Source organism: Accipiter gentilis, chromosome 23, assembly GCF_929443795.1.
Source record: "Accipiter gentilis chromosome 23, bAccGen1.1, whole genome shotgun sequence".
NCBI lineage: Eukaryota > Metazoa > Chordata > Aves > Accipitriformes > Accipitridae > Astur > Astur gentilis.
In genome coordinates this window covers 11,657,455-11,683,989 of record NC_064902.1, presented here as the reverse complement: position 1 = coordinate 11,683,989, position 26,535 = coordinate 11,657,455, and the positions used below count along the sequence as shown (strand labels likewise).

The 26,535-nt window shown below is 40.0% G+C and overlaps 1 protein-coding gene across 4 annotated transcripts in view; it reads left to right on the top strand.

Moving 5' to 3' along the window:
* Positions 1 to 20,502, top strand: part of EEFSEC (eukaryotic elongation factor, selenocysteine-tRNA specific) — a 131,455-nt gene extending 110,953 nt beyond the window's left edge. For 3 of the 4 annotated variants that reach the window (XM_049826345.1, XM_049826347.1, XM_049826346.1), the window contains exon 7: positions 16,414 to 20,502. In XM_049826345.1, the coding sequence (XP_049682302.1) occupies positions 16,414 to 16,598 (185 nt within the window). In that variant the 3' untranslated portion in view covers positions 16,599 to 20,502. The remainder of the gene's footprint in view (positions 1 to 16,413) is intronic. The other variant, XM_049826348.1, reaches the window with a different exon arrangement.
* The last annotated feature ends 6,033 nt before the right edge of the window (positions 20,503 to 26,535 follow it).

Below are 26,535 nucleotides of genomic sequence, written 5' to 3'. Positions count from 1 at the left end.
TAAAACAAACACTTATGAACACTTTTACGAGTTCTCTCATCATCAATATGCAGGATGAGGGAATGCTGCCGCTTCCATTTTGATCTGTGAAGGCTGAAATAGCTGAATGAAGTGGGGGGGAGGCAGGGGGAGTTGGCATATTATTAACCTGCACCGGGACGTGCTTCCTCGCTGGTCTGCTTCCTTGCGCGTTACACGAGATAGCTCTGCGCTGTGCTGCCGTCTGCAGGGCAGGTAGATCTTTAAAAAGAGAATGTGACTTAACATGGTGGTGCGCTGCAGACCTCCTCCTCCCCTGGTGTCTGCTGGCAAGGAAGGACCTGGGTAAGACAGGACCTCAGCATTGACTTAACACGGTGTAGTAGTCTCCGTGTTGCTAGCTTCGCGCAGGCAAAATGGTTGTTGGCTAGGGCTGTGCCTTTGTCCATGACACTTTCCCAGTCCTCCTCTTTTCTTGGGGTTGTTTTTGATTGTTCTTGTTGTTTTCTCCCTTTGTGTAGGGAGGAGGATTTGAACCACAGATTTGCCATGATTCTGCTGCAAAATCAGTAACAGCTGTCGGAGTTGTAAATGGCTTCTTGGTTGCCGTCACAGAACCTGCAGTTGATCAGCTCTGCCCTGAGCAATAAGTGGAGACATCAGGACCACTGAGGCTAACTAGAGAGTAAGGGTGGAGGGAATTAAAACCCTGAGGCAGGGGTCTAAATAGAGAACACAGGCACAGATGGGTATTGGAAGGGATGCTCTGTTTCCTTTTATTGGATGTCCTTTTTAGATGCTGTGAAGTGCAAAGTTCACTGGAGCAGTGTCATAATGGGTGCTAGGAGGAAGATGTAGAAGAGGTTTCAGAGAAAATGTAATTTGAGGGTGAATTTTTCTTATCTTGTTCCCCTCCTTCAAAAATTCAGTATTCTAGCAAAACTCAGTGGGCAAAAGATATTCCATGCTTCGGTAGGGTCACTCATAAGTCATTTATGTTGATAGGCTAAACTATGTTCCTGTGTTGTCTTTGAGTAAATTAAGATATAAACACTGATACCTTAGAACAAGGCAAATGTTTAACAATTATTTGTCAAGAAAAATAAATCTTGAGATGTGAGAACTCCTGCTCCTGCAATGGACTGTACTAGAACCCAAACTTAATGAAATCAACAGTCATCACACAAGATGCTGCCTTTGTGGTTTTGGTAATGGGGCTAATTTATTTTTAACTTGTTTGTGTGTTTTGGCTGGTCATATTACATCTTCTGTAATCTAATTTTCCTCTTCTTCAATGCTGCCTTTTACTGCACTCACTAGAAACACCAAATTTATTTGTGGGGGTTGGATTTTTTGCAATGCAAGTCAGAGTGAGTTGGTGTGTTGGAAATGTGCAGTGACTTCAGTCCAGGTCATCAGTCCACGGAGCTGGGTTGGCTGTCGTAATACCCTGAAATACTAGTTGTGACTCTTTTCCCTCTCACTGTGGGATTTGGACCCAGACACTCAAACAGATCGGCATTGGTAGTGGGAATCTTATACGTTAGGTTGCTGTAATTCATTCTCTTCCAGCCAGCTACTTGGCATCAGGACACTTGTTATTAATTTCTGCATCTCAGCCTTGTGAATTGCCTATGTCTTATTTCTAAACACCTGAAAATTTCAGAAGGATGAAGAGTGTCTTTTTGGGGCATGGCTCAGGAAAGCTAATTTCTTTAAGCCTTATATATGATCTGCTTCCCATAGACTTGGATAGAAGCTGTACCTGTGTTTTCCAATATTTTACTTGACTAGGCTTTAGAACAGTCTGTGCCCCAGGAAAAGTGTAATGAGGAAGGAAACCCAGCCCTTGGGTGTCTGCCTAGAAAAATGGAAGTATCGCTGTGACATGGATAGAGGTATTAAGTTATTAATATGGGCTAGGTCTGTGTCACTCTATCTTGCAACTTGTGCTATCTCATTTAAGTCTGACTTACTGTGCCTGCCCCTTTGTAAACATATAACTGTTTGACTGTGTTAGACTTCGTCAGTGTTGCTGTTTGTGGAGCCCAAATACTGTAAAGTAATTATTAGAAAACACTAACTTTAGATTCAAAGGTTTATTTCTGGTCTTTGTGATTGCTGAGAAAAAGCAGGAAAGACTGAACTGAAAGTCTTGATATTGAGAAGGGGAATATAAATAAGTTATGCCTTTAAAAATAATGCTTGTACTCATTTTAAATGGTTTTATTTGGAGGCTGGGCTGATGAACTTGCATTTTTGAAAGTAACGATACTGAAACAGCTTACAGGAGGTGTCCCATTCTGCACATCTTTCCCCCCGTTCCCGATTTCCAAAATCACTGGCTAATTTATTTCTATAAGAACATTTTAAAATAGTAATAGCTAAATAATACAAAGAGAATCAGTTAAGGCTCAATAGTGTTCAACTAGCATGTGCTGAATGGCGAAAAGCATAGTGACTTAATTAAAAGAAATGCAGGAAACTTAATTATTGCAAAGTATTTTTTTTCACTGCTAGAGGATTTGTGGGTGACTAAGAAATGTATAGACTGAAGTTTTTTATTTTTTAAATAAAAAACAGATACATGTCTTCATCCTTTGCTGGCTTGTTGACTCAATTTACTTGGATGGAATTTTTCAACATTTAAAACAAATTAAAATTCATGAATCATTTCTGCTTTAAGGCACAAGCTTTCATAGATACAACAGTTAAGACTTCTAACTGGTTACATACATAAATACTGTTTTGGATACGGCATGGGGGTTGGAACTAGATGATCTTTAAGGTCCCTTCCAACCCAAACCATTCTATGAGTCTATGATATATAAATGTTGTACTTGCTCCCTTAAAAAAAATGCAGATGAAAGTTTTAATAGGTGGGATACAGTAGGCGTTACCTGTTATAAGGTAGTTATTGTGCTTGAATAACTGTCCGTTTTAGCATTGCTTTGCTTCTCTGTACCGTTTCCTGCAAAAGCAGTGATTAGTTTGTAGTACAGATGTGAAGAAAACATGATACCATGGCAGAGGGCAACGACATGGTTTGTAAAGCTGTTTTGTGCTGCCTTTGACAGTTTGCAATTTCTTGGTACTCGTTGAGAGAGGTTTTCCAGTTTTGCTGTAGTGATACATATATGCTCTTAAACTCTTAGGTTTTGATGCTTCTGCGCTTGTATGGTGTGACCCTGTTCAGGAGAGGGGGAGGTGTCATTTCACCCAGGGTGCGGGTGTGTTAGATTAAGATCAGCATTGTTTTGCTCTATGGTAAATGCAGCATGTGAATATTTTTAATTGTTTTAATTATTATGGCCAGTTGATTGCTGGTACAGGTAAGCAAGCTTTTTCACAAGCATTGTGTAAATGTGGCAGGCTTTATCGTGAGGTTTTAATTGGAGCTTTCCTGAATTTGCTTAAAAATGTGACGTGGGGAAGGTAGGTGAGCAGTCAGTGGATGTCGACAGAAAACAACTATCATTCCAGATGAAAATGTACGTTCTTTTCCAAATAAATTATTTCAAGGGTATTTCAAATGGTTTGATGTATTTCAGGATTCATTAAGGAAGCTTGTTTCTCCACTGCTGTAATATGCCTGCACCCAGTCAGTGTAGCACAGCTCTAGGCACTGTGTTGGTGTTCATAGGAGTGCCAGCAGTGGCTGGCTTGTTTCTTCTCTGGACTTTCTTTGCAGGGGAGAATGGGGAGCAAGGTGAGGTGTTTGTAGCTGTACACGTGCCCGTGCATATGTATTGCTGAGAACTAAAGAAGTTGCATTGGAATGTAAAATAGTTAAGTTAAAAAAAGTAGACAAATTAGGAAGCAAAGCAAGAATATGCTCTTTTGGATGTTTCTTGCTAAGGCTGGTTTGTGTACCATAATGGACTTTTCACTGAAAGCTATGTTCATTTTTTGCGGAAGAGATTTTTAAGAACACTGAAATTGCTGAGAGTGGGTTTTGTTACATGGACCAGATAGTTAGTGTTTGAAGCTTAACCAAACTGAGCATCCCGTAACTATAGCTGGAAAACAGAGTGCCTGCAAAAACAAACCCATCCAGTCTTGTCCCTTGGGTAGCTTCTTCTGTATTCTTCGTTACATGACTCTTGCTTTTGTCATGCAGCCTGCCTCCCATTTGACTGAGATCCACCTGTGAATGGTGTTTCAATCTGGGAACCTCACCCAGGAACACATGCCCCATGAAGCTGCTGCATCTGTGGGTGTTTGAATGCTCCATTACAATCTTCACCAATTCCGGTGTGTGCTGTTGGTCTTGGCAGACTGTGAAAGACACTGGGAGGGAAATACACTGTGGAACTGTTAACCTGAAGAGCCGTTTTAGGGAAGAAGTATATGAATAATAAAGGAGAAAGAACTCAGTGAAACAAAATGATACAAATTTCCAGCATCCTTTTTTTTTTTTTTTTTTTTTTTGGTAGAAAACTGTAGAGAAGGAATTTATAGGTTATTAAAAGACTGTGGAAACTTCATAGTAACCCAACATTCTCATACTGTTTATTCTCCTCCACCTCCCACAACATTTTAGTTCCCTTGTAATAATTAGTTTGAACTTTCGTCTATTTCTGTGGATCAAGTAATTTTCATACAACTTCAGGATTTTTTTTATATGCTTTAAATCTTTCTTCTAAATAATGTTTTTTTAATAACAAAAAAAGCCATGAATACATTATAATTTCAATTTTCATGGTGTGTGAAAGATTTCTGCACTAGGTCTTTATTGTTTTTGAAGAATTCATCACCCTAGTTAAGAAGCTTAATATAAATTAAAGAAGGTATTAAGGAACATTAAGACATCAAAATGTGGAGCGTTCTTTTCCTTTCGATTGCTCCAAACGCAAACAAGTTGAATAAAATGCAATCAAAGGGCCTGTTTGGAGAACATTGAGTGGCTTTACAGCTGTGCTGTAGAGAACCTCTGGTAAGAGCATAATTCAAATAAAAAGGCCTTTTTTTCCTACTCCTAATTCTCTTTGTTGTGGTGACAACAGAGTACAAGCCTGATAAAAATTTAATCACCTTATCTTTTTAAAGCAAATTGCATATTTGTTTACACACAATATACATAACATAAAAAAGAAAAAGCTGCTATCCAATCCCCCTCCCCTTCTAATCGCATTAAAGGCCCTTGCCTGGAAGTTTAAAAAAAAAATTTAAATGTTTTATTCTTTATTCTGAAGTCCCATTGTTCAGGATTGCTTTATAAAGGCAGCCCAGGGGAAGATGAATATCGCCAAACTTAAACTCTGGACCAGCACTGAGCTGCAGATGCCTGGGATACGTCAGCGGAGTTGGTCCAGCTTAACTGGCTTCGGTGGTGCCTACTCCCCATCAAGAGTTGCAGGCAAGATGGGAGGATTACAGACAGGCCTGCGGATCTAGCACTTTGATTTGAAGCTGCTTTGTAATGAATTGCCTTTGATTCTGTGTCAGATCTGCTAACCTGAACTTTTTCCGCATTGTATGCATTTCTGAAAGGCTGCTGTAGGAGAGATTGCATATTGGTACTGGTTTTGTTGTTGTTGCCTTTTCACTAGGCTGATGAAATTTCAGTCCCTTGTGTTGAATTCAAAACATGTTTTCAGTTGTTTCTGCTCACCTTAGTGCACAGAGCATGAACATTGTTGGCTTTGTTTGTTTACTATTTTATAGGTACTGGAGGGCTGACAAAAACACAGTCACAGGTAGCTCCTGGCCCACTGTGGAGTGGCTCTGGGCTGAGAACTCCCTCACTGGATATAAATTAAGTCCCGATGAGATATTCTACAGGTTTTAAAATTATGAAAGCTCCTATGCTTAGTAGTTCCTTGATCTATTTTTTACATACCTAACTGTACTCTTTGGGACATTTTTGTGATTTTGTTCCTTTTGATTTGAGGATTTGCTCGGCAAGGACCACCTCAACAGTAAAACTTGTGAAAATCTGTCATGTGCAACAGTCGTCATAGACTCATCGTGCTGATGTCTGCATGTTTCTTTCCTTCTCTCCTTTCCTGGGAGAGTACTTCTTAGAGTTCCAGTGACAATAGCTGTGATTTTAAGGTGCTGTTCTGTCTTTGACTGTTTTGAATGGTCTTGGATATTTCACACTGACCTGCCTGTAATTTTTCTGTTGTTGAATTGTAACAAAAGCCTGTCTACATTCCCTGGCTTCCAAATATATTGTATGTATTTGTATCAATAATATGATGTCCTTATTGATTCCTTTTTTTTCCCACAGTTGCTCCTATCGTGCACTGGGCATTTTCCATGCACTCTGTTTTTGCTTCAGGGAGCTTGAAGAATGTGCAGACTAAAAGCACAGCATCAGGATGAGAGTTGCCTCTCCCTGTAGGTATGCTGGGAGAATGAGTATAGTGCTTAGGCATGATCTCAATAACTGCATGGAACTTGAGTGGCCATCAAGTGAAGACAGTTCATGAATAATTGCTGTTATGATATATCAACTGGCATAACTGCAGCCTTGTTAATATACTGAAAGCACGTATATAGCCCATGCAGAAATTAATTCGAAATCCTTTCCTTTAGGCTAATGGCACAGTGTTGGATTTGAGACCAAAAAGGTTACCTTAGTGGTTGTCTTGTAGTTCTGCAAGCTGATCCATTGTATTGTGTGTACGCTTAACTTGTGTAGCCTAGACCTAGTAATCATTGGGTACTGGAGTCCCCCATGTAATCGGTATTAAAGCTAGTCTCTGGCATACAGAAACAAAAACTTTTGTCGAGCATACAAGTCATAGTTATGTTCCAGGAGTGAAAAGTATAAAGTTGTCCTCTCTTTAGGAGAGTTGCCTTACGTGGGGCTAGCCAGCAAATGATTGTGGCACACGACATAATGACAGCTGAAATATATGTTGGCCTATAGGATGAAGTCAGGTTTGGTATTCTTGACCTGTTAATACTGAAGTATGGTCAGCTAGCCAAGAAATGAAGAAATCAAGTAGGTGACTTCATTTCAGAGCTGTTATTTAGGGCTGAAGGGTATGTTGGGTTAGGGTGCATTTTGGAAAACCCACTATGGGAACTGCAAATATCCTTCTGAAGTGCATGTGGGCTTGTGTAGACTTAATAGACTTAATGTATAGACTTAAATAATGAGATGGTTGCAGAGCAATGGTATGATACACAGTGGGGATTTGTCAAGTGCAGGAATCTATCTTGCTGCATGGCTTCACATGACAGTGGTCCATTTGCATCTGGTGTTCAATTATTCCATTTTATTTAAAAAAAAAAAAAAAAAGTTAAAATGTGGTTATGTTATGTAAATTTGGGAAATCAGATAATATATCCTGATCATCTTGCCGGAAATTGAGAAGTATAAAACTCTGAATGAATGGCACACTCTCAATGCAATGTGGTATGCTGGGCGTCCTCAGCATAAATGGCAAGTTTAGGACTAAGCAGAGGGGAGGGGTAGGCAAGGCATGTATAGGCAAGTATGGCATTGATAACCATTCAGCACCCAATAGATATGGTGTGGTACTGGAGCCTGTGCTCCATTTAGTAATATGAAAAATATCAGGCTGAAAATCAAGACGCTGACTTCATGCAGAGGGTATGGCAGACTAATTAAAGAAAAAAATGTGTACCAATTGAGCCTATAAAACTCTTCCTGACCTTGAGAAAACTCCCAGAGAGCTGTGGGAAACTCCAGTCTGTCCCCTCTGAACTTTTTTGTGTTGTTGTTTAAATATAGTAACTGCTTTTTTAATTAAAAAGAAAAATTAGATGGCATTTCAAATTGTGTCCGTGGTGCCTTGGGGACCTATTACAGTACAAATTACCCTATACTATTTAGTGAGGTCTTGTTTACTATTGTGTGAAGCAAGGGTTACCAGTGTAAGGATATAGGACAAGAAGGGCCCTTCTTTGAAAGTCTGGCTCTGCACATGAAAGTGACGCCAGCAATTGGAAGCAATTTGTGGAATTGTTTGATTATATTAATTATGGCACCAGCAAACAGTGCTTGGGAAACAGTTTTGTTTTCTTGCATTCTTTCTTGATTGCTTGCAGCAAAAGCCAAGATACAAAATGTGCCTTTAAGGACTGCCGGAGAGTGCAGTTCAAACCATTGTGTAGAATTGGCACTGAGCTTGAAAGGGTTGTGTCCGGCTTGATGTGAGAGTTTTCAAAATACAGCTTCAGCCTGAACTTCACCTAGGTCAGCCTCTCGAATTAAAACAGCTTTTGTCTTCCTCATCAAGGAAGATTAGCTCTTTCCCTGCTAAGTAGGAGCCCACAATGAAATCCATGTTATTTCTAGTAGTACCACCTCTTAAAATAGTGTCTTTCAGTCTAAAAGCCTGTATAAACATAACAAATTGATATACAAGACTCAATTCAGTTCGCCACTGAACTGCAGCCTTCTCTGATGTGGTATGGGGCAGCTGTTCCCCAATTTATGGGAAAATGTTTTAGTAGTTAAGGATTTCCAAACAGTCTACCAAGCTGAGACTGCGGCAATAACTCTGCTTCTGCAGGCTGGCTGTCTACACCAGTGTTTGGTCAGGACATGGAGCAGTATACTTCTGCTCAAAGTGGCTGTAAGATGGTGGGGTTTTTTCTTGTCTCTGTCAGCAGACAATGAATTATGGATATTTTGCATAGATCCCAACTACCACGCCAAACCATTAGTGTAATTCTCATTTGGAAGGAAGGAGTCTACTTTCTGGTCTCCTTGGAGGTTGATTGCTCTCCCTGGCCAACTTCATGCTGTAGTCCTATTAATATTCACAAGCTAGGCAAGATGATAATAGCAGATCTTGTACCAGCCAGAAGAGAAAAATGAATCTATTCTGGAGTTTGAAGCTCTAGCAGAATATTTGAGAGAGCTGACGAGATGTGGGAAAAGGTGGTGTGAATTCAAAATAGAATTACTGGAGAATTGTGAAGGGATTTACATAAGTAAAATTCATTGCCTGATCTGTGAAAGTAATTGAAGCTCAAATCCTGAGCTCCTGAGGGTAGCAAGGAAAGGAATATCCCTTGTTTCTTGAGTGAATCTCTGGTCAACTGTTACACTGAAATTGTCTAGGTAATCATATTATGCTTGTTATCATGGCGGTGAACACCTAGAAGCAGAATAGATTGGCTCTTGTAGGAGCACTGTACTTAAATCTTTTGGCTAGAAAGGTTTGTAGGTGTTGACACACTGACCCTGATGTCAGGTAGAGAATCCCTACCTGATCCTGGGCTCTGGTTAGCTCAGGACACAGTTTTCATGCCTGCTCTTTCTGAAGCACCATAAATTGATGACAGGCAGGTGGGATGCCAAGTTAGATAGGACGGGCAGTCTCTAGATGACCACTCAGTCATCCAGTCCACTATATGTGGTGTGGCATATCTGATGTTCCTATTACGGTGTTTATGGGCAGAGTAACATAGTATTTTTGTTCTTAGAAGGCTTATGAAGATGTTTTTCCTGATCAGCTCAGGGTTTTTTTGCTGGGATATTGAAGGAGAAAAATGACCACCACCTTAGCTTGAACAACATCAAAAGGTGGGATTTTGGATATCTTTAGCAGAGGAGAAGAGAAGTAGAGTTGCTACCTACTCTTAAGCAATAGCTTAATGTAAAGAGTTCAAGCAACAGGTTGTTGTTACATTTGCTGGTTTTCTTGTCCTTTCTGTCTGAAGGTAGAGACAACTGTAACAGGAGGGGCTGGGCAAATTGATCCTCTGATTTTAGGATGCTTCTGCTTTTTGTTTGAATCGGAACTTTAGGGATAATTGCACGAGCTTTTCATGGGTTGAGAGCACAGATTAATGGTAACTTTTTTTGTAGAACTGCTGACATGTTTTGGGACTAGGTGGAGAACAAATGTGTGCTTGCTAGTTAGTGTATTGTGGGACTCAGAGAGCCAACGCTTGTACCACTGGTATTTCTCTTAATTTTGCCGGAAACCAGTGATAGATTTATTCTTCTTGCTTTAAAGTTGATTGGAAACTGAAACAGATAAGAGTGCTGTATTTGAACCTTGTACCCCTCTTTGAACATAGGTAAATGTTGGGGTTTTTTTAAGTTTTGGATGAATATACATAGCTGTTGCAAGAGGAAAAAAAAAGAAAAAAATCTAATTGGTTTATAATTGTGTTGTGCTGAAGTACTGGATTCTCGGGTCCCACAGTACTGACAAAAAGTTTCTATGTCCTTTCAATGCTCCATCATTGCAGTAGCAGGACAAGAGACTGGTCCTTGTCCACTTTCAAGCGCAGTCCCCCTGCATCAGACTGTAGCATGGATGTTTCCATCTGGGGCTCTAATTATTTCTGGTTTTCAGGTCAACTGGCTTTTGTACTCTCTGTTAGCAGGAGAGTTGACGCAGCCACACACTCCTTAACTGTGTAATTAGGGTTCAGGCTCTGAGGGTTCAATTTAAGGAAATCCTGAAATTGTGAAAACCAGCTGTTACGAATAATCCATTGTGAGTGAGGATTATCCCCAACCCTTTGCCTCTTTCAAGTTTGCTCTTTTTTTCCTTCCCTCAGGAAGAAAGAAAAATGTCTGCCTGTCATATTAAAAGGTTACGTTTGCCTCACATAAAAATTATTTCCAACATCAGGTGTGCTATGTTAACTTGTTCTCTGATGTTCAGTCAGTTTTTAACATTTGAACGTTGACAGGAAACAAGAACTTGCAGGTGGTTGAGTCTTCTACCTGCAGTGTTCAAAGGAAGCAAATGGGGTATTTTGTTTACAGGAGGGAAAAACAAAGTTCAGTTTCCCCCTGAAACTCTGCTCACAAATTCCTGAATAGAATGGAAGGATTGGAGATAATATCAGTAGGTCAAGAATAGTCTAGGAATTTCTTAATATTGAGTGCAAAAAGGAATATTTTTCTATTCTAGTGAGAGCTACTGGTGTAGCCTAAATGTGCTTTTTCCTAACACAGGGGTAAGAATCCTGGACCAGCGCTTTCTCGGGAAACCATGGCAAGTACCATTGCAGGTAGCTGGTGTAATACATTTGCTGATTTTTGTATTGGTAGGATGAACTTTTAATTTTGACCTGAAAGCCAAATTCTGATGAATCAGGAGACTTGAAATCTTATTTAAAAGATTTTTCTTTTTTTCCCCTGTTATGATTTTCAGTGTCTTAAGAAAACTGTGTAATCATCCATGCTAATACCTTCATGTTCATCAGTGCTAGCTAGGATAGTTAGCAGTAGGCTTTTTTTTAACAAGTGTGCATATGAGAAGAGAGTTGTTTAAGTTCAGCAAAATAAATTATTTTCCTTGGCTGTGCTGGAGACCATGCCCTTGCACCTATGTTGTTACACCTGTTTTCAATGATGTGTTTATCAGCTGCTTAAAAATTACTCCTCTCTGGCTGGGCTACAAGGAGACACTGTAGTATCTTGCTTCTCATCTACAATGTGTCTAGCATTCAGTCTTTAAAATCTTCCATTCAAACACAATGTTTCATTAGCTTTGAGGGAGGCAGGACTACTCCTAAACATTGAAGAGATCTGTGGAAATAGATCCATAGAAATATGGAGATGGGAAATCTGAAAAAGTTGGAAAAGGAAAGAAAGATCTAAAACTCCTGAAGGGCAGAATAGCAAGTGGAATTGGGAGTCAAGGAAGGAGGAGTGGGACTTAAGGAGAAGCATTAGAGACTATCCTTGGAGACGTTTTCAACGAGCAGAAGAGCAGGGGAGCAGAAGCAAATAATAAGCAAAAAATAAAAAATAATTTAAAAAGAAGATAAGGAATGACTATTACATGAAAGGAGAATGTGAAGTGGGTAAATTATGTAAAAGGTAAAGTAGGATCCAAGCTTACAGGTAACAGTTGAAATATAAATGTATATGGGGAAAAAGCACAGCAGTGCTCCTTCACCCTGCCGTTGGATTAGGGAAAGGAATTAGAAGAGGAGATATTCTGTCAGCTTTTGTCCTCCTCCCAGCTGAAATAGTAGTAGTAAAAACAAAGCAAAAGTAAACTGTGCTGGTTATGGACATTTATATGCCTTATGTGTTTGTTGGGTTTTGTGTACTGGCCAGCACTGCCCAGCAGTCTGGTATGGAGACTGTCCCCAGCGCCTGAGCAGCGACCACTGGGGTCAGCAGGAGGGTCTTTATCAGGAGGCTTTGCTGTGTCCTTGTTACAGGGAGGCCTGATTAACTTAAGAAGAAAATGAAGCATTAGAGAAACCTTAAGACTTGTGTAGCTATGAAGATCTTCATTACGGGGGGGGTCGGAAAATTGATTTCCTATATTTATACACAAGAAGGGGTCCAAAGTTACTGAAAAATCTGCATGTTTCTACGCAAATTTCTTGTGTGAGTAATGGTAAATCTTGAGTCTGCAGTGCATTTAACTATGTAAGATACTGTAAATCGCTAAGAAGCTAGCTTTTATTTGTGAAAATTGTGTAAAATACTGCATTTATCCTTTATTTTGTGCATGTGAAACTGTTCTTAGACTTGGAAAATATTTTTCCTGATGAGATACCACTTTTCATTTGAATTTGAAAATTCACTTTTTTTTTTTTTTCCATGTCTAAATGGCTCTTTTTGGACTAAATCCTTGAGGCCATGCTGAGACAAAGGATATTGTGTTAAGAGTCTGTATTCTTATTTGTTAATTATTAGCAGTAGTTGAAACTAAGAGAATGAAGTGGGTTAAACTATTTTACAACTAGATTTTCATATCTAACCTGGCTTAGTTGGTGGTACAAGTACATTTTACATAAGACCTGTCTGGGCACTTCTTGTTACAGGCATGGTTATGATGGGTGGGAATGAATTTGCTAAGCTTTGAGATATCTTATGTGCCTCTGAGGACTGCCCATTAATAATATTAATATATAGGTATTTTCCACTGTTGTATGCAAGGCATTTCTTAGAACTTTGAAGCTAAAGTCTTTTTTAGCACATGGACCTTTTCAATTTAATCCATTAGCAACTTGGCAAAATAAAGTAATTGTCCAACAGAGGAAGAAAAAAAAATCTATTAACATTTGCTACAAATCCGAGTAGTACAGGCAGCACTTAATTAATGGAACAGATTTCTCACTATGTATTCAAGCTAACATAGCTATTGTTCAGGAGAGATTAGACCCTTAATGTAAGTAAGTTAAACTAGACCTCCATCTAAAAATATCCGTCATTTCAGCTATTAAAGGTCTGATGTCTTCTTCGGTGACAGATATATTTCCCTTCATTTCCTTGGTTTTGTAAAATGTAAAGTATGCATTGTGTGTAACGCGAGAAATCCGTGGAGGTAGATGAAACCCCGATTGTGCCTCCCCGCCTGTCTCTCCCTGCCTGCTCCTTTGTGCTGCTCCCTATCACGGAGCCTCTTCAGCCCTTAGACCTCCTGGCACCAGAGCAGAAAAACAGAAAATGCCATTTGTTTGGGTATGATGCCAGCCACCTAATCTGTTTGTAGAATGAGGGCCATGGGATCTGATTAGGTAATTTAGATACCTTGTGAATTTAATAATACCTGAGCTGCCTTTGGCCGTCAGCCCATCGTTTCACTGGTAGGAGCTACCATGTTCTTCTATTTCTTCTGTAAACTTCTTGCCTGCAGTACCTTATTTTGAGTCCAAATAGGTGTTAAGGGCTGCAGGTGAGGTGTATCTTTACTTCTTCATATAGGGAAGTCAGTGATAGGGGTAGAGGAGGTGAGATTGCGCAGTTTTTAAATACATTTTCCCCAGTACCGTTCCATGTGCAGCATATCCTTTTTTCTTGAAAATGGAGTTTTTCAAACATAAGATTCTTTGTTTAAACACCTCAGATGATGTACCAGGTTTCAGATGTCTTGGGCTGTCCAAGTGCTCCCTGATGTCACTGGCGGTTTTTGAAACTCGGTTTATCTGAAGTGGTTATTTCATCCTCAGGGCTGGGAGTTCCCTCCCTTGCTGCTGCAGCTGAGCGTTGCTCCGGGGCGAGAGGCTGACCTGCCTGGGGGCATCGCTGTCCCGCAGGCCAGGGTTTGCAGCAGCAGCCTAGGTCCTCTGTTCGGATACCCACAAGGGAAAATTTTGGCTGCAATTTTAATGCCACATCTCCTCCCTTCCTCTCTCCTTTCCGCCAATTAGCATTTTTTGGAAATTAGAGTCTCGCAAAGCCTACTAGCATAAATAGAAGTGTTTTAGGATTTGTTTGCTTTAATTAATTTAAAGTGTGTCTTTCTGAAAGGATTTAGTTAAACATCTTTCTTAAACGGTAATGTGCCAGTAACAGCAACATTAGTAATAGTGATAAGACCCAGAAAGGGAAACCAACTAGAAAGCAAAATGAAATGCCTCTTTGTCCAAAAAATAAATGGTCTTCCCAGGAAAGTGGAGGAAACCCTGTTCAGGGACACTTACAATTAGGTTGGTCAAAACAGTAGAAAACACATAATATGAAACAAATCCTGCAACAGTAGAGTGGGACTGCATGATGTCACTCTTTTTCCTGTTTTTATTTTGTTTTTCTCTTTTTTTGACTGTTGCTGGGTGTTTTTTTTCAAGCAGCACCCAAGATGTTCTTGGAGCTTTCCAAATAGGAAATAAGTTTCTTTTCATGTAATGATAAATTATTTTTCATAATGAAGATGGAGTATTTGTAAGGCTAATGATATTAATGGGATTTATATGAAAGCATCCAATTAAAAATCAAAACAGCTGCATCAAACATGACTATACAATGTAATAAACCCATATAATATTGTGGTCTGGCCACACCATATTACCTAGTTTGATTAATTGAACCTTACACATGCAAAGATAGTCATTATCAGACTTCTCAACCATCAAGGAAAAACAGTCTCAATTATTTTCACAGTGAAATAATCATTGCTCTTTATTCTGCCATCTGAAAAGAGAAAACAGCTGCTGCTGTGACTGTGAAATGCAAGATCCTGCAGAACTATACAAAGTTGATTCTGCTTGCTGCTGGACTTCTGCAGCCTTAATGTAGACTGTAATTTATTTAGTTATATAGGAAATGTGTTGCTCTTCTCCGCGTTTTTTAAAAAAAAGCAAGACCCTTCTATCTCCAAAAGTCTCCCTGTGGCTGCGCTGCAGGGCATTAGGGCTGTTTTAAACCTCTGGTTATGAAATGGCAAATGGGCAGTTTCCTGGTTTTGCTTCAACACTTCCTCGGTTCCTCCCTTCCCTGCGCCGTGCGGTGGGGACGATGCCTGGAACAATTTGCTACCTGACACAGCAAGATGAGAAGGTGGGCGCTGGTGCCGTGTCCCCCTGCAATCAGCTGTAAGTGCCTCTAGATGCGTCTGTGCTGGAGCAAATCACCTGTGCTTGTAGACCTCCTGTCTCCAGTAAATCATAAGCATCTCAATCTTTTTGTCAGGCTGTGATATGAGAATCCTCATCTGAATTTCAATATGAGGGGAGAGAAGCTGATTAAGTGTTTGAGATAAGGTTATGTGACACCACAGGTTAAAAATACCTGAACTGACTTTGGCCAAATGCCTGAGAACCACATTGCAGTGTATTCGGGTGGCTGAATAAGCTTCCAAGGAGTCTGCTGTCTTCTGCTTTAAGAAAGCAATTCTTCAGGAGTGTTCTTTTAGGAGCTGCATCTTTCTTGTTTTATAGAGTTTCTTTGGTCTCTGCTATCTTGCATTTCTTATCTAAAATGTCACCAATGTGTCAAGTTAAAAGAAAATATAAAAGTGTAATAAACCCTAGCCATTTAGGAAGAAAAGGACAAATATTTTTGTTTGGTACAAATTGTCTGGAGAAAGACTTAAGTGAGATCCCCTGAATCCTACACAAGTTAATTCTAGTTCCCCTAAAATGTGACAGTTGAAACCCTTAACAAATACTGTGTTTTAGCAAAAACAAAAAAACCCCAAAAACCAAAAAACCAAACCCAAACAAAACCACCCAAACAAACACGAAACTGTATGGTTTGTTAAAACCTAAGCAATGTGCTTCTGGCAGGTCTGGGAAACAGACTAGACATTCAAGAATCTTCTGACTCTTAGGACTCTATATAATTTTAGTATTTTACTGGTTGTTTTTCATTCATGACTTATATTTTCATAAATATTGTTAGTGATGAGAAGAAACTTTGGGAGATGTGTGTAAATAACAGGAAAAGTCTGCTGAGTAAAAGGCTTAGACCAGGCAAGTTGGTCTGGCTTGTTTAAAGTTTTGCCAGGATTTAATACTTTAAAAGCTGTGGAAGGATACAGCCAGGATACTGCACTGCAATTTGGGGTATCACTTTTGTGAACTATGTTTGAAGGCTTCTCTTATTTTTCATGGGAGTTACCATATTCCAGAAGTGTGATGCAGAAATGTGACTTTCCTAATGCATCTGATTTACTTTCTTATTTTCTTTGGTTGATTTCAGAAGTAAACTTGCCTATTCATTTTTTCCAGTTATACTAAAATGTGATGTTGAGCGCGTTTGTCATGCATGTTCTTGGGTTTGTTTTTTTTTTTTTACAGATGGGCTGAAGCCAGATACCAAGATGCTTCTTACTGTTGCCTCCAAGAAGAAATCTAAGGCAGGGAAGGGGGATACAGCCAAAGAGGATGAAAGCAGCAAGAATGATTCAGCCCAACCTGTTACCATCTCTCTTCTCTTTAAAAGATATGTCTTCGACACACAGAAGAAAATGATTCAATCCTGAGAAAGCGAGAAAGGCCTCTGATCGTACCTGAAAGACCAGACTCTGAAATGAATTCAGGTGGAATGTGTTTCTTGTCTGAACGCATTAGAACTGTTCTTTCCTCACAAACAGAGCCTGGAAGCTCCTGCTGACTATGTGCCCCCTTCCAAAATCTCTGCAATCTGGTTTTGTTCTGTTAGAATCTGCTTATTGGGTCATCTTTGCAATGTGAATCTTTATTGGAGAATGTCACCTGCCAGATGAGCACATTCAGGTGTGCATTCTAATAGCAATGTTTTTCTGGAAAATTGTTTTGAAGTTTCTCTTCATTTAAAAGTTTGCCACCAATATTAATCTAAATCTAGTCAAGATGTGAATTTCATGCGACCCACAAAGTGAAGCTGATTTAGTCTAGGTTTACTTCCCCGAGCAAAGTGGGGGGACAGAAAGCACATGATTTAATAGGTGAAACCTAAAATGGATGTTTCACATTCCTTCAGCTGCAACTGTGTAAGATGCTATCTGAGAGATGGTATGGATCTTTTTTATAAATATGATTTATATCTAGAAATGTTTTTCATATTAAACATAATGATGCGTGTAACTGAGAGTCTTAATTGTTCTGTCTGCTGTTCCAAAGGTTCAGAACCTATCTTCAGTGACATTTTATATAGCTTTTCTGAATTTCCTGCCTGTTCTGTGGTGAATCCTACTCCAGAATTGTTTTCTTTTTTTGTAACCAAAATGTCTTTTGTGCGTGAAAGAAAATGTTGCCTCTGGAAAAAGTCAAGGGCTTTATTTCATTAAAATAACGATAGAAGATTGCAGCATAAGCCTTGTAAAATGAGTATCTCCAAGATGCTTTAGAAACCATTAGTTGTTTAATAGGGATTTCATGGCTGCTTTAGTTCTTCTCAGTTTCATGTCCTAGGCTCATAAAAAGGAGAGCACTGGTAATATTCCTTCTTTGGTATTTATAAAGCATAGGACACCTTAACATGAAACCTAACAATAATTCCACAGGTACAAAAGCTGCAGTCTGGAACAGAAATTGGACCCAGGCGTGGCAGCATGGAAAATGTTAGTTCCTGCATTTTGAGCAAAAGACTGCTGCTTCTTGTTGATGTTAAATAGCAGCCTGTGACCCATTTGCTGAAGCCAGCCATAGAAGATGACCACATGTATAATGTAAGTGCATTAGTTGCACATGGAAGTAAATAACTGTAATAGATTGTTATGCTCATTCTTATTAATCATATTATTATAATTACATTATTAATAACACTCAAAGCATTATTAATCAAATATCCATTGATGGGCGTGAGTCCATCATGCTAACATGATCCTGGGTTTTTTCAGTCTTTTTCTTTTCCTTTTAAGTTCCAGGTAGCCAAAGTGGATACAAATGGCAAAAATATCAGCTACTGAGAGGATATTTACAGCTGAACAGCCGTGAGACGGGGCAAGTCTGGTGTCTAAACTAGGTTGATGGTGTCCCTTTAAATCAGAACAGAATTAGTGCTTTGTGGAATAATCCCAAACAGTTTCTGCTGAGTGAGTCCCAGCAAAGCTTTAGCACATCCCTTAAGATTATGGGGTATGCTTTCAGTGTGATCCCAGAGGAATTAGGCAGGCAACTTCAGCTATGGCTTAATGTGACTTGTGCTGCCAGCCTTGCTAGAAAACATATCCTTCTATAATGAAAAAAATGCATTTCACACCCCTGTCACCTCTCCTTCCCCATTTCTCTCCTCTTCCCACACACCCCCAAAGGCAGTCTTTGGAAAGAATATTTATTATGTTATCTTTCTTTTAAGCCTTTATCAAATCCTGTTTTGTACCCTGCACTGTTACCTCTGCTTAAGATACTGCAGTGATGGAAGCTAGAGAAACAGATGATATAGAAGAAATGCCGTTATTGCGATCCCAGGTTAGTCTAAGAATTATTGGTATAAAAAACCCTTCTCATTAAAAAAAAAAAGTCAAAAGTAAATTATTAAGAAACTTAAATTTTTATCTCTGTAGTTCTAATGTCCTTGCCAAATTTTAAATGGGTCACTAAATTCTGCCAACTCTGTTTGGAGTTTTGGAAAGAAAAGGGCAGTCATCAGGAGAGGTGTCCTGCTGTAGGATATTGTTGGCTGCTCCAGAATTGTTAGCCTTGCACTTACAGGGTTTTGTCTTTCTCGTTTCTAAGGCATTTTTGAATAGATCTGGAGAGGAGGCTGTCAGTGTAAACGGTGGTATGTATTTTTACAAAGCACAATCTGATTAACGTTTTCCCCTCTACACTGTGGATTGCCCATAGCAGGTTCAATGAGTCAGCTGTTACGCAACTTGATCCATTTGAAAACTCATTAGTCTTGAATACTTAGTTTGGCAGCCCTCTGCTTGGCAGAAAGGTCTTCTAGTGCTGAGGCTCCCATGGTTTATTTGCTTGGGGTACTCCAAAGGAGGGAGCAGCAACAGCTTCCAGAGTTGGACCTCTATCCCTTTTTCATCCAGTCTCCTGTAACATACTTTTTAAAATCTTTTCCCCTCATCTTCCATCTCATTTCCAGACTAGCGTACTAACTCAGCGTCTTACTTCCATCCTCTCAGTCCAAGACCTAACCTCTTCCATAGTGCTCCTGTTTCCCATCTTTGCTCGTTGCTTCTCCAGAGGCAAGAGCAGAGCCAGAACAAGGAGAAGATGTAAATCTGGGTGCTGGCAGGGGTCCCATGACAGGTGTTGGGAGCCCAGCACGGTGGAGAAGGCTCTTGCCCTGCAGCTTACACCAGCTCCTGTGTGCGGTAATTGCCTGTGTTCAGGCGCTTAGGCTATGACTTGGGCAGAGTCTCATGGACAGCTACTGCTCACCCAGTCGGAGCAGGCTGTGCAGAGGCTGTGCCTCATGTGAGTCCTGTCACCCACCACCATATCCTGTCCTTGTGCTTTGTAATCCTCTATGTAAAGCCCCTGTTGGCAAAGCCGCGTCCTTTCGTTTTGTTCCCCTAGCAGAGGTTTGTGTAGGACAGACAGCTGGAGAGGTATCCGAAGACTGGGGTTTGGTTTTGTCTTTTTTCCCCCATTTTTAATTCCAAAAGGAGAAGTTAAGTGTGCCCAAGAACTTTGATTATAATGTGCTATTACTGCAGATCTCTGGCTGCTGTCCTGAGGCTGTTGGATACACATTCGAAAAAGGGTGAAATGGTGGAACAAAATGATTATGGGAAAATCAAAGCTTTTAAAGACATTTGTAGGATGAACAGATGTTCAAACATTCTTTTATTTGGTTTCCAGACAGACGTAGAGACTTTCCTTTCATCCTCGTAATCAGTGCATTATGCTGTAATTTGTAAAAATGGCATTAAAAAAATATTAACAGGGTCATATTGTGATCTACTGACTCTGTGTCATTAAGCCGTGAAGTTAAGAATGGCAACTGGGAACAGGGGTTAAATGTTGCAGAATGTACTGTACTAGCGTATATTGTCAGACTGTATTATAATGAATCCAAAATGAAATAAAGATGTAAGGAGGTTTTTTAATACTGCTAAGGTCGGTGTTGCAAAACTAGAAATGTTTCAACTGTGCAGATGTTCAGTGAGTAATACATCTTTGGGTTGTGGGAAGAGTAGCAGTGAGAAAAGCTTTGTTTTTACAAGCCTGTTTTCTGCTTTTCCTTGGAATTTATTTTGGGACTGCAGTCTGGCTTGTGATCCTGCCAGAGGTCTTGAGCCGTGAGGGTCAAAGCATGCAATCGTGGTAGCAAGGATTCAGTAGGTGGCATCCTTTACTTGGAATCGAAACTAAATCTCCCCACCTAAAAATTGGGGTATGCACTGGCATTGATAATGAAGATTTTGAATCAAGCCTGTAACCCATCTCTCAAAGAACAGTTTCTATTAAAATCCACAATGCATTTAATGACTGGGGCAGAGCCATAAACTCCAATCTGTTGACCAAACCTTGAAGTACGAGTGTCCTTTCTGTGTTTCTGGCTCAGTTCAAAATAGCTTTTTTTCCTCAAATCCTACCAATTGTGTTAATTGGTTGCAAGTACCTGACTATGGAAAAATGAGCCATCCGCATTGGTGGAGCTCGTGGTGTGTACAAGACATCTCTTTCTGGGCAGTAGGCGCTTTACTTGCTTGTTGGAACTCTGCAGTTGAACAGCCACAGGGTGGCAGAGCAAAAGTGAGAGCCCAGCACGATGAGGAGTTGTAATGATGCAGTCATGTCCTAGAGCAGCCATGATCCACCCCAGGGCTGTCTGCATCTCACTGCTGGGCGATCAGCTCTGTATTTACATCTGTAAAATGCTCTGGGATCTTGTGAAATGAAGGATGAAAGGCAGCAGAGGAATGCTACCTTATTAGCAGTTTCAAAAACGCTTTGTGTTTTCCTTTTAGTTTAATATCCACGGTGAGCTGGAAAGCTCTTAATTTACAAGCGCAGGGGTTTTAAATGAACTTACTGAGGATATAAATAGAATAATTTTAAAATAGACGCTAGCACAGGGAGCTAACCTGCCAAGCCTAGGAGAAGAGCTGTATGACTGCAGTCTCTGGCAAAGCCAGTCTTGATAGGTGATGGACATCCAGAAGGAGTTTAAGGGTTTGGGGAGGTTGGGTTTAAGAAAGGTATTGGAGAAAGGGGAGTAGTCTTCTGGGATTCCCCACAAATTCTCCTGCTGTTCTGTGCAAAAATAGGTTAAAAACATCATTAGATGTAGTTATAGCTCCACCATAGACAATATGTAAGAGGAGCAGGAGTACGATGGGTCTGCTCGCTTCCTGTTGCCAATGCCTGAATATGGAATCTTCTCCCACATCTGCTGCTGTGCATGCAGCACTGGTTTTAGTTCCAATTTGTTAGTGGACTTAGAGTTTAGGGTAGAATGGGTTTTCCATTCCTCAGTAAGTATTACAGTTCTCTGGTTTTATTTGTGTGGCTGATACGAGTGCTTTTCTAAGATGGTATGATCAGTCTGTAGGACTCGTGTCTTCTTCCCCTTCCTCAAGGTGACTGTTGCTTATCAAAGGTGAATGCTCTAAGGGACCTCTTTGTCTCAGAGCCAGACGTTTCTGATATGCATTTGTATGCTTTTCCTAATAAATGACAGGAGAGGTAATACCATCTAATTCTTTTCTTTTTGGACCTCATGCTCAGGATCAGTGGTGAAAGGAACACATCAAACAGAATCAGAAAAACCCTGCAAGACCTTCAGTAAATCTCAGCCCTACATGCTGTACAAGGCTCATTCTTAAAAACATGACCGTCTTTTTGACTTGAGTCCTTGCCAGTCCTGCCTGTTCTAGTTCATGTTTCTTAACCAAAAGCTAATTTGAGGTCTGGATCAAGAGCTTCTAAGTTAAACAACCCTGGTAGTGACTGAGGTGCCTGCTAGCACCATTGTGTTGGCATTTTCGCTAAACTGATCTGATTACTTATGATCCTTTAAGAAATCTAGGTTGTTCATTAGCTCTAGAAGGTTCTGTTTAGATTGATTCCTTCTCCTTTGATTGGAAGTCATGCAGTCTTTTTGTGTTTTTGTTGATCATTCTTACATTTCTCGAGGACCTCATTCATGTTAATCAGAGAGACTCTATCCTTCTTGGACCACAAAATTGCTTTTATTAGGCTGTATACGGCCCCCATTCAGATGTGTAGGAATCAGTTCTTTTATACTGTTTTCTGTGAAAATTGATATTTTAGTGCCTACAACTTCAGTCTGACAGTTAGGAGTAATCCATGCCCTCATGGTGAATTCATTCCCAAAACAGCATTGCATAAGGACAAGCTGAAACTTAGACTCTACACAGTGGTTTTGCCTAAATTTCTTGGGTTTTTGCAAAAGTAAGCAATCCATCATCTAGGTTTTTTCTTAAGTTTCACTTTAACCAAAGCTGAGTTGAACTCTGCACCCTTTGTGAGAATACTGTTTTATTATCTGGAAAGATCAAGGTCTTTCAGAAGCTCTTCTAGACACTGTCAAGTTACTGAAAGATTATCTACATTGGTGCCCACCCACATTAATGTATATGTGATTTCTTCTCTGCAGAATGTGGGTCATACTGTCTGTGACGACATTAGAAATGGAAACAGGGTATCCGAAGATAATAGTTGGAAGAAAGAGAAGTTGCTTACTGTGCAGGAATCGGAAAAAATCAAAATTATTCCCTTCAAAAAATTAGGCATCTGAGATGTTTTTGTTGCCTGCATGTATTCTGTAACTTCCTATCCTTTTTTATTACTGCAGAACATATGAAGTACCCATTTTTATATTGCAGCATAGGAACGGTTTCTATCTTGCCAACAATACCCTTTCTGGTGATTGACTTCTTGGTTGTCACCACACACTGAGCCAATGATTGTAGAGAATCGAGTGAATACTCCAGAATTTTTCTCCTGAGTTGTAACTGCCAGTTCTAAGCTTAGCATCATGTATTTTTTGCCTATTCACATCTTGTATTCTGTTTTGAAGCTTGTTTGCCTCTGTTACCCACTTTCTTGGTTATGTCCGATTCTTCTGGAATTCCTTACCATGTAGAGTGACTTCTGTGTTCTTTGTAGTGAAAGAATCTGAGAGTTGGTCCTGTCTGTGCATTTAAACCCTTGTACTGAGGTATTGAGAAAGGAGGGAAAGGGTGCTTGAGTGACCTGTAATGTATGCATGGCTCAGAAGGACACATACCTTCAAAAGTGATTTTTTGCATAGGGAACACACATGAACTGAAAAGAGAATGCAACTCATGCAGGAGGGTAAGCAAGCATGCTTTTATTTTCTTTAACTGATTTTTTTTTTTTCATACCTTGAGATTTAGACATAGAGTTGATGTTCTGTGTATCTTGTAGTTTTAACTTAAGAGTGAGACAATAATTGAGTTCCATCGAGTGTTGCTCAATGCATCAAAACCTGTGTTTCTTAAGTCTCATCTTCGGATGCTTCCTGACAAAGATTATTGTAGAGTATTATACCTGTGGAAAAGATTTGAAATGTCAGACTAATTGGGAGGTCTCACTGGGAAGCCTTTTTCTCTTCACTTGCCATCTTAAGATACAAGAAGGGTGAGGGGTGTCAGACTGTCGGCTGATTTCCTTGGCAAATGTATCTTATTGCAGCTGAAGGGTAAGGTGGGATGGCATAAATAGAGCATTTCGACATGAGGGCGGAAAGTTGCATAGCTTGAGTGTGATAGAGCATGAGATGTATTTGTCATGTACATCTTTCTTGTTTCTTTCTTAGATGAACTAAGGTAGGTTTCCATCTTTAATGAATGTAGAAGGGAAAAGGAAGGGATGATGTCATATCATCTTGCCTTTTAAAAAATGCAGGTGGGGAGCTCTGGTAAGAAAAGCATTCTGTTTGGAGAGAAATCCAAATCACTTTATACCTCAGTGTGGGGTTTTCTGTTTTGTTTTTAACTCTGAAGATTGATCTGTGCTTACAACCCCACTAAGTGGACAATATGGTCTCCATCCAGTTCGAAGTTGAGTTGTAAATCTCATTTGCTGTCTGGCAAAGTATGGCATGACTGGGAAGTTTCAGGGAGACATCTGGGTTTAAAACAGTGGAAAAAGCAAAGAGGTTTGCCAGTTTGGAGTGAAAATAGAGCTGTCAGCAACACACGACTGGACAATAGGCATGGGTTTAGGCTGAAATGTATTTGTAGAGGCCTAGAACTGCTGTAATAACAATATCTGAGCACATATTTATTTAGCAATTATGTTGTTATAACAGGTATATAAATGTTTAAGCATCACCGGATTTTTTTAACATAATTTCTTGTAAAGTTGAAGCAAGATCAGTATTGAGAAAAGTTCTCTGCAAAGTATTTTGATTTATCAGTTCCAAGTGCTGACAGTATTTGACAATTTTTGCCCTTGGTATATGATGTATTTCAAAAATGTTATGTACAATTCACTCTCGCTAGTATGTTTGTGGCAGTAAATCCATGCCTAATTGATGGGTACAGAGTTGGAAGAATGCGTCTGGTGAGTTGTCCACTGTCACATGTGGGATGTTTCAGGGGTGGAGCTGAATATTCAGACTGTAGCTCCTGCTGCTTGTCTTTCCACATTTCACTTGCCTACCATGTGAAGGCCATTTCTAAGTCTGCTGTTACTATCCTTGAGGGTAGTTAGTCCAGACTCCGCAGAACATTTCCTTTCTTTCCTGGGGCAAAAGTAAGAAGAAGTCTGAGATAACTTCATCTTTCACTGTGGCAATGCAGACAGAATTTATCTATTTGTTCCTTCGTCCTTTTTGATTTTGTCTCTCTTCCAAAGGCATATGATGAGATGGATTGTCTGTTGGTGCCACGCACCCTAACAAAGGAGGCTTGTCTAGGAAATGTTACTTGTCTCCTACTACTGAAATGGGCACAAGTGAACTCACAGTACCTTTGTCCAGAATTATTTGCTTAAAATACTAACATTAATATGATCTACGAAAGAGCAACAAAGACCACTTTCAATTTGTACATAAGGCTTGTTAATTTGCAACATTAGTTTTGCTAGTTAGTGGGGGGGGGGGGTTCCCCCCTTAATTAGAAATTTTAATTAGAGCATGCTGTGTATTAAGATGTTAAAGCTTTGACTGGCACTTCGGAATTGCAGAAGGATCAGCTGTCTCTGTAGGGCTGTAGCACAACAGGGATTAGCTCGCACCCTTCTGCCTGCAGGTATATTTTGCTTCTTGAGTCAGATCATCAGAAAACGTTCTTAAAGGTAGTATTCATCTTCCTGATCAGACCTTCTCTGTTCCAAGGGACCTGTGTTTAGACATCTACAGATTCACTGATCATACGTAAGGTAAAAAGATAAAGTCTCAAAACTGAATGACAAATAGGTGAATTGTTGGACTAGTTCACCATGGTTTTGGATCAGCCTTGTCCCTGTGTCCGCTTACTCCAGTTGTGGTGCTGTCAGTGCAGGGAGGATTCCTTGTCCCTATCTTTGGAGATCAGTTACCATGTTGGCACTTCTGCAGCTCCAGTTTTCAGTCCTGCCCAGTAATGTAGAAGAGAACTGCCTGAAGAGTTTTCACCATCTTTGATCTGCTGATGTCAGCTGTCTATATAACACACCATGCATAGCATGTGGTTGGGTGTTGTCGTGGTTTAACCCCAGCCAGCAGCTAAGCACCACGCAGCTGCTCACTCAGTCCCCCAAACCCAGTGGGATGGGGGAGAGAATGGGGCGGGGGGGCGGGGGTAGTAAAACATATGGGTTGAGATAAGAACAGTTTAATAGGACAGAAAGGAAGAAAATAATGATAATAACAACAACAATAAAATGGCAGTAATAATAATAATAATAATAAAATAATTGGAATATACAAAACAAGTGAGGCACAATGCAATTGCTCACCACTTGCTGACTGATGCCCAGTTAGTTCCCGAGCAGTGATCCCCCCAGCCCCTCTACCTCCAGTTTATATACTTGGCATGGCATCACATGGTATGGAATACCCCTTTGGCCAGTCTGGGTCATCTGCCCTGGCTGTGTCCCCTCCCAACTTCTTGAGCCCCTCCAGCCTTCTTGCTGGCTGCGCATGAGAAGCTGAAAAATCCTTGACTTTAGTCTAAACACTACTTAGCAACAACTGAAAACATCAGTGTTATCAACGTTCTTCTCATCCTGAACGTAAAACATAACACTATACCAGCTACTAGAAAGAAAATTAACTCTATCCCAGCTGAAACCAGGAGAGGTGTGAGGGAGCCTTGCAGTCTGATGTATTTTGAGTTGTTCAAGCTCACTTACCTCATTTCTGTTCTTTCCTGCTTTAAAGCAGATTTGTAGGAAGATAGGGATAGATTCTAAAACATTAGAATTTAACGTTTCCAGCATCACACTCTTGGAAAGTATAAAAACTTCTGCCATGGATAATTATGGAATAGCCTACTTGTAAGGGAACTGTTTCCCCAGACACCTCACACTTGGTGGATATCTTGTGTCCTTTGAGCC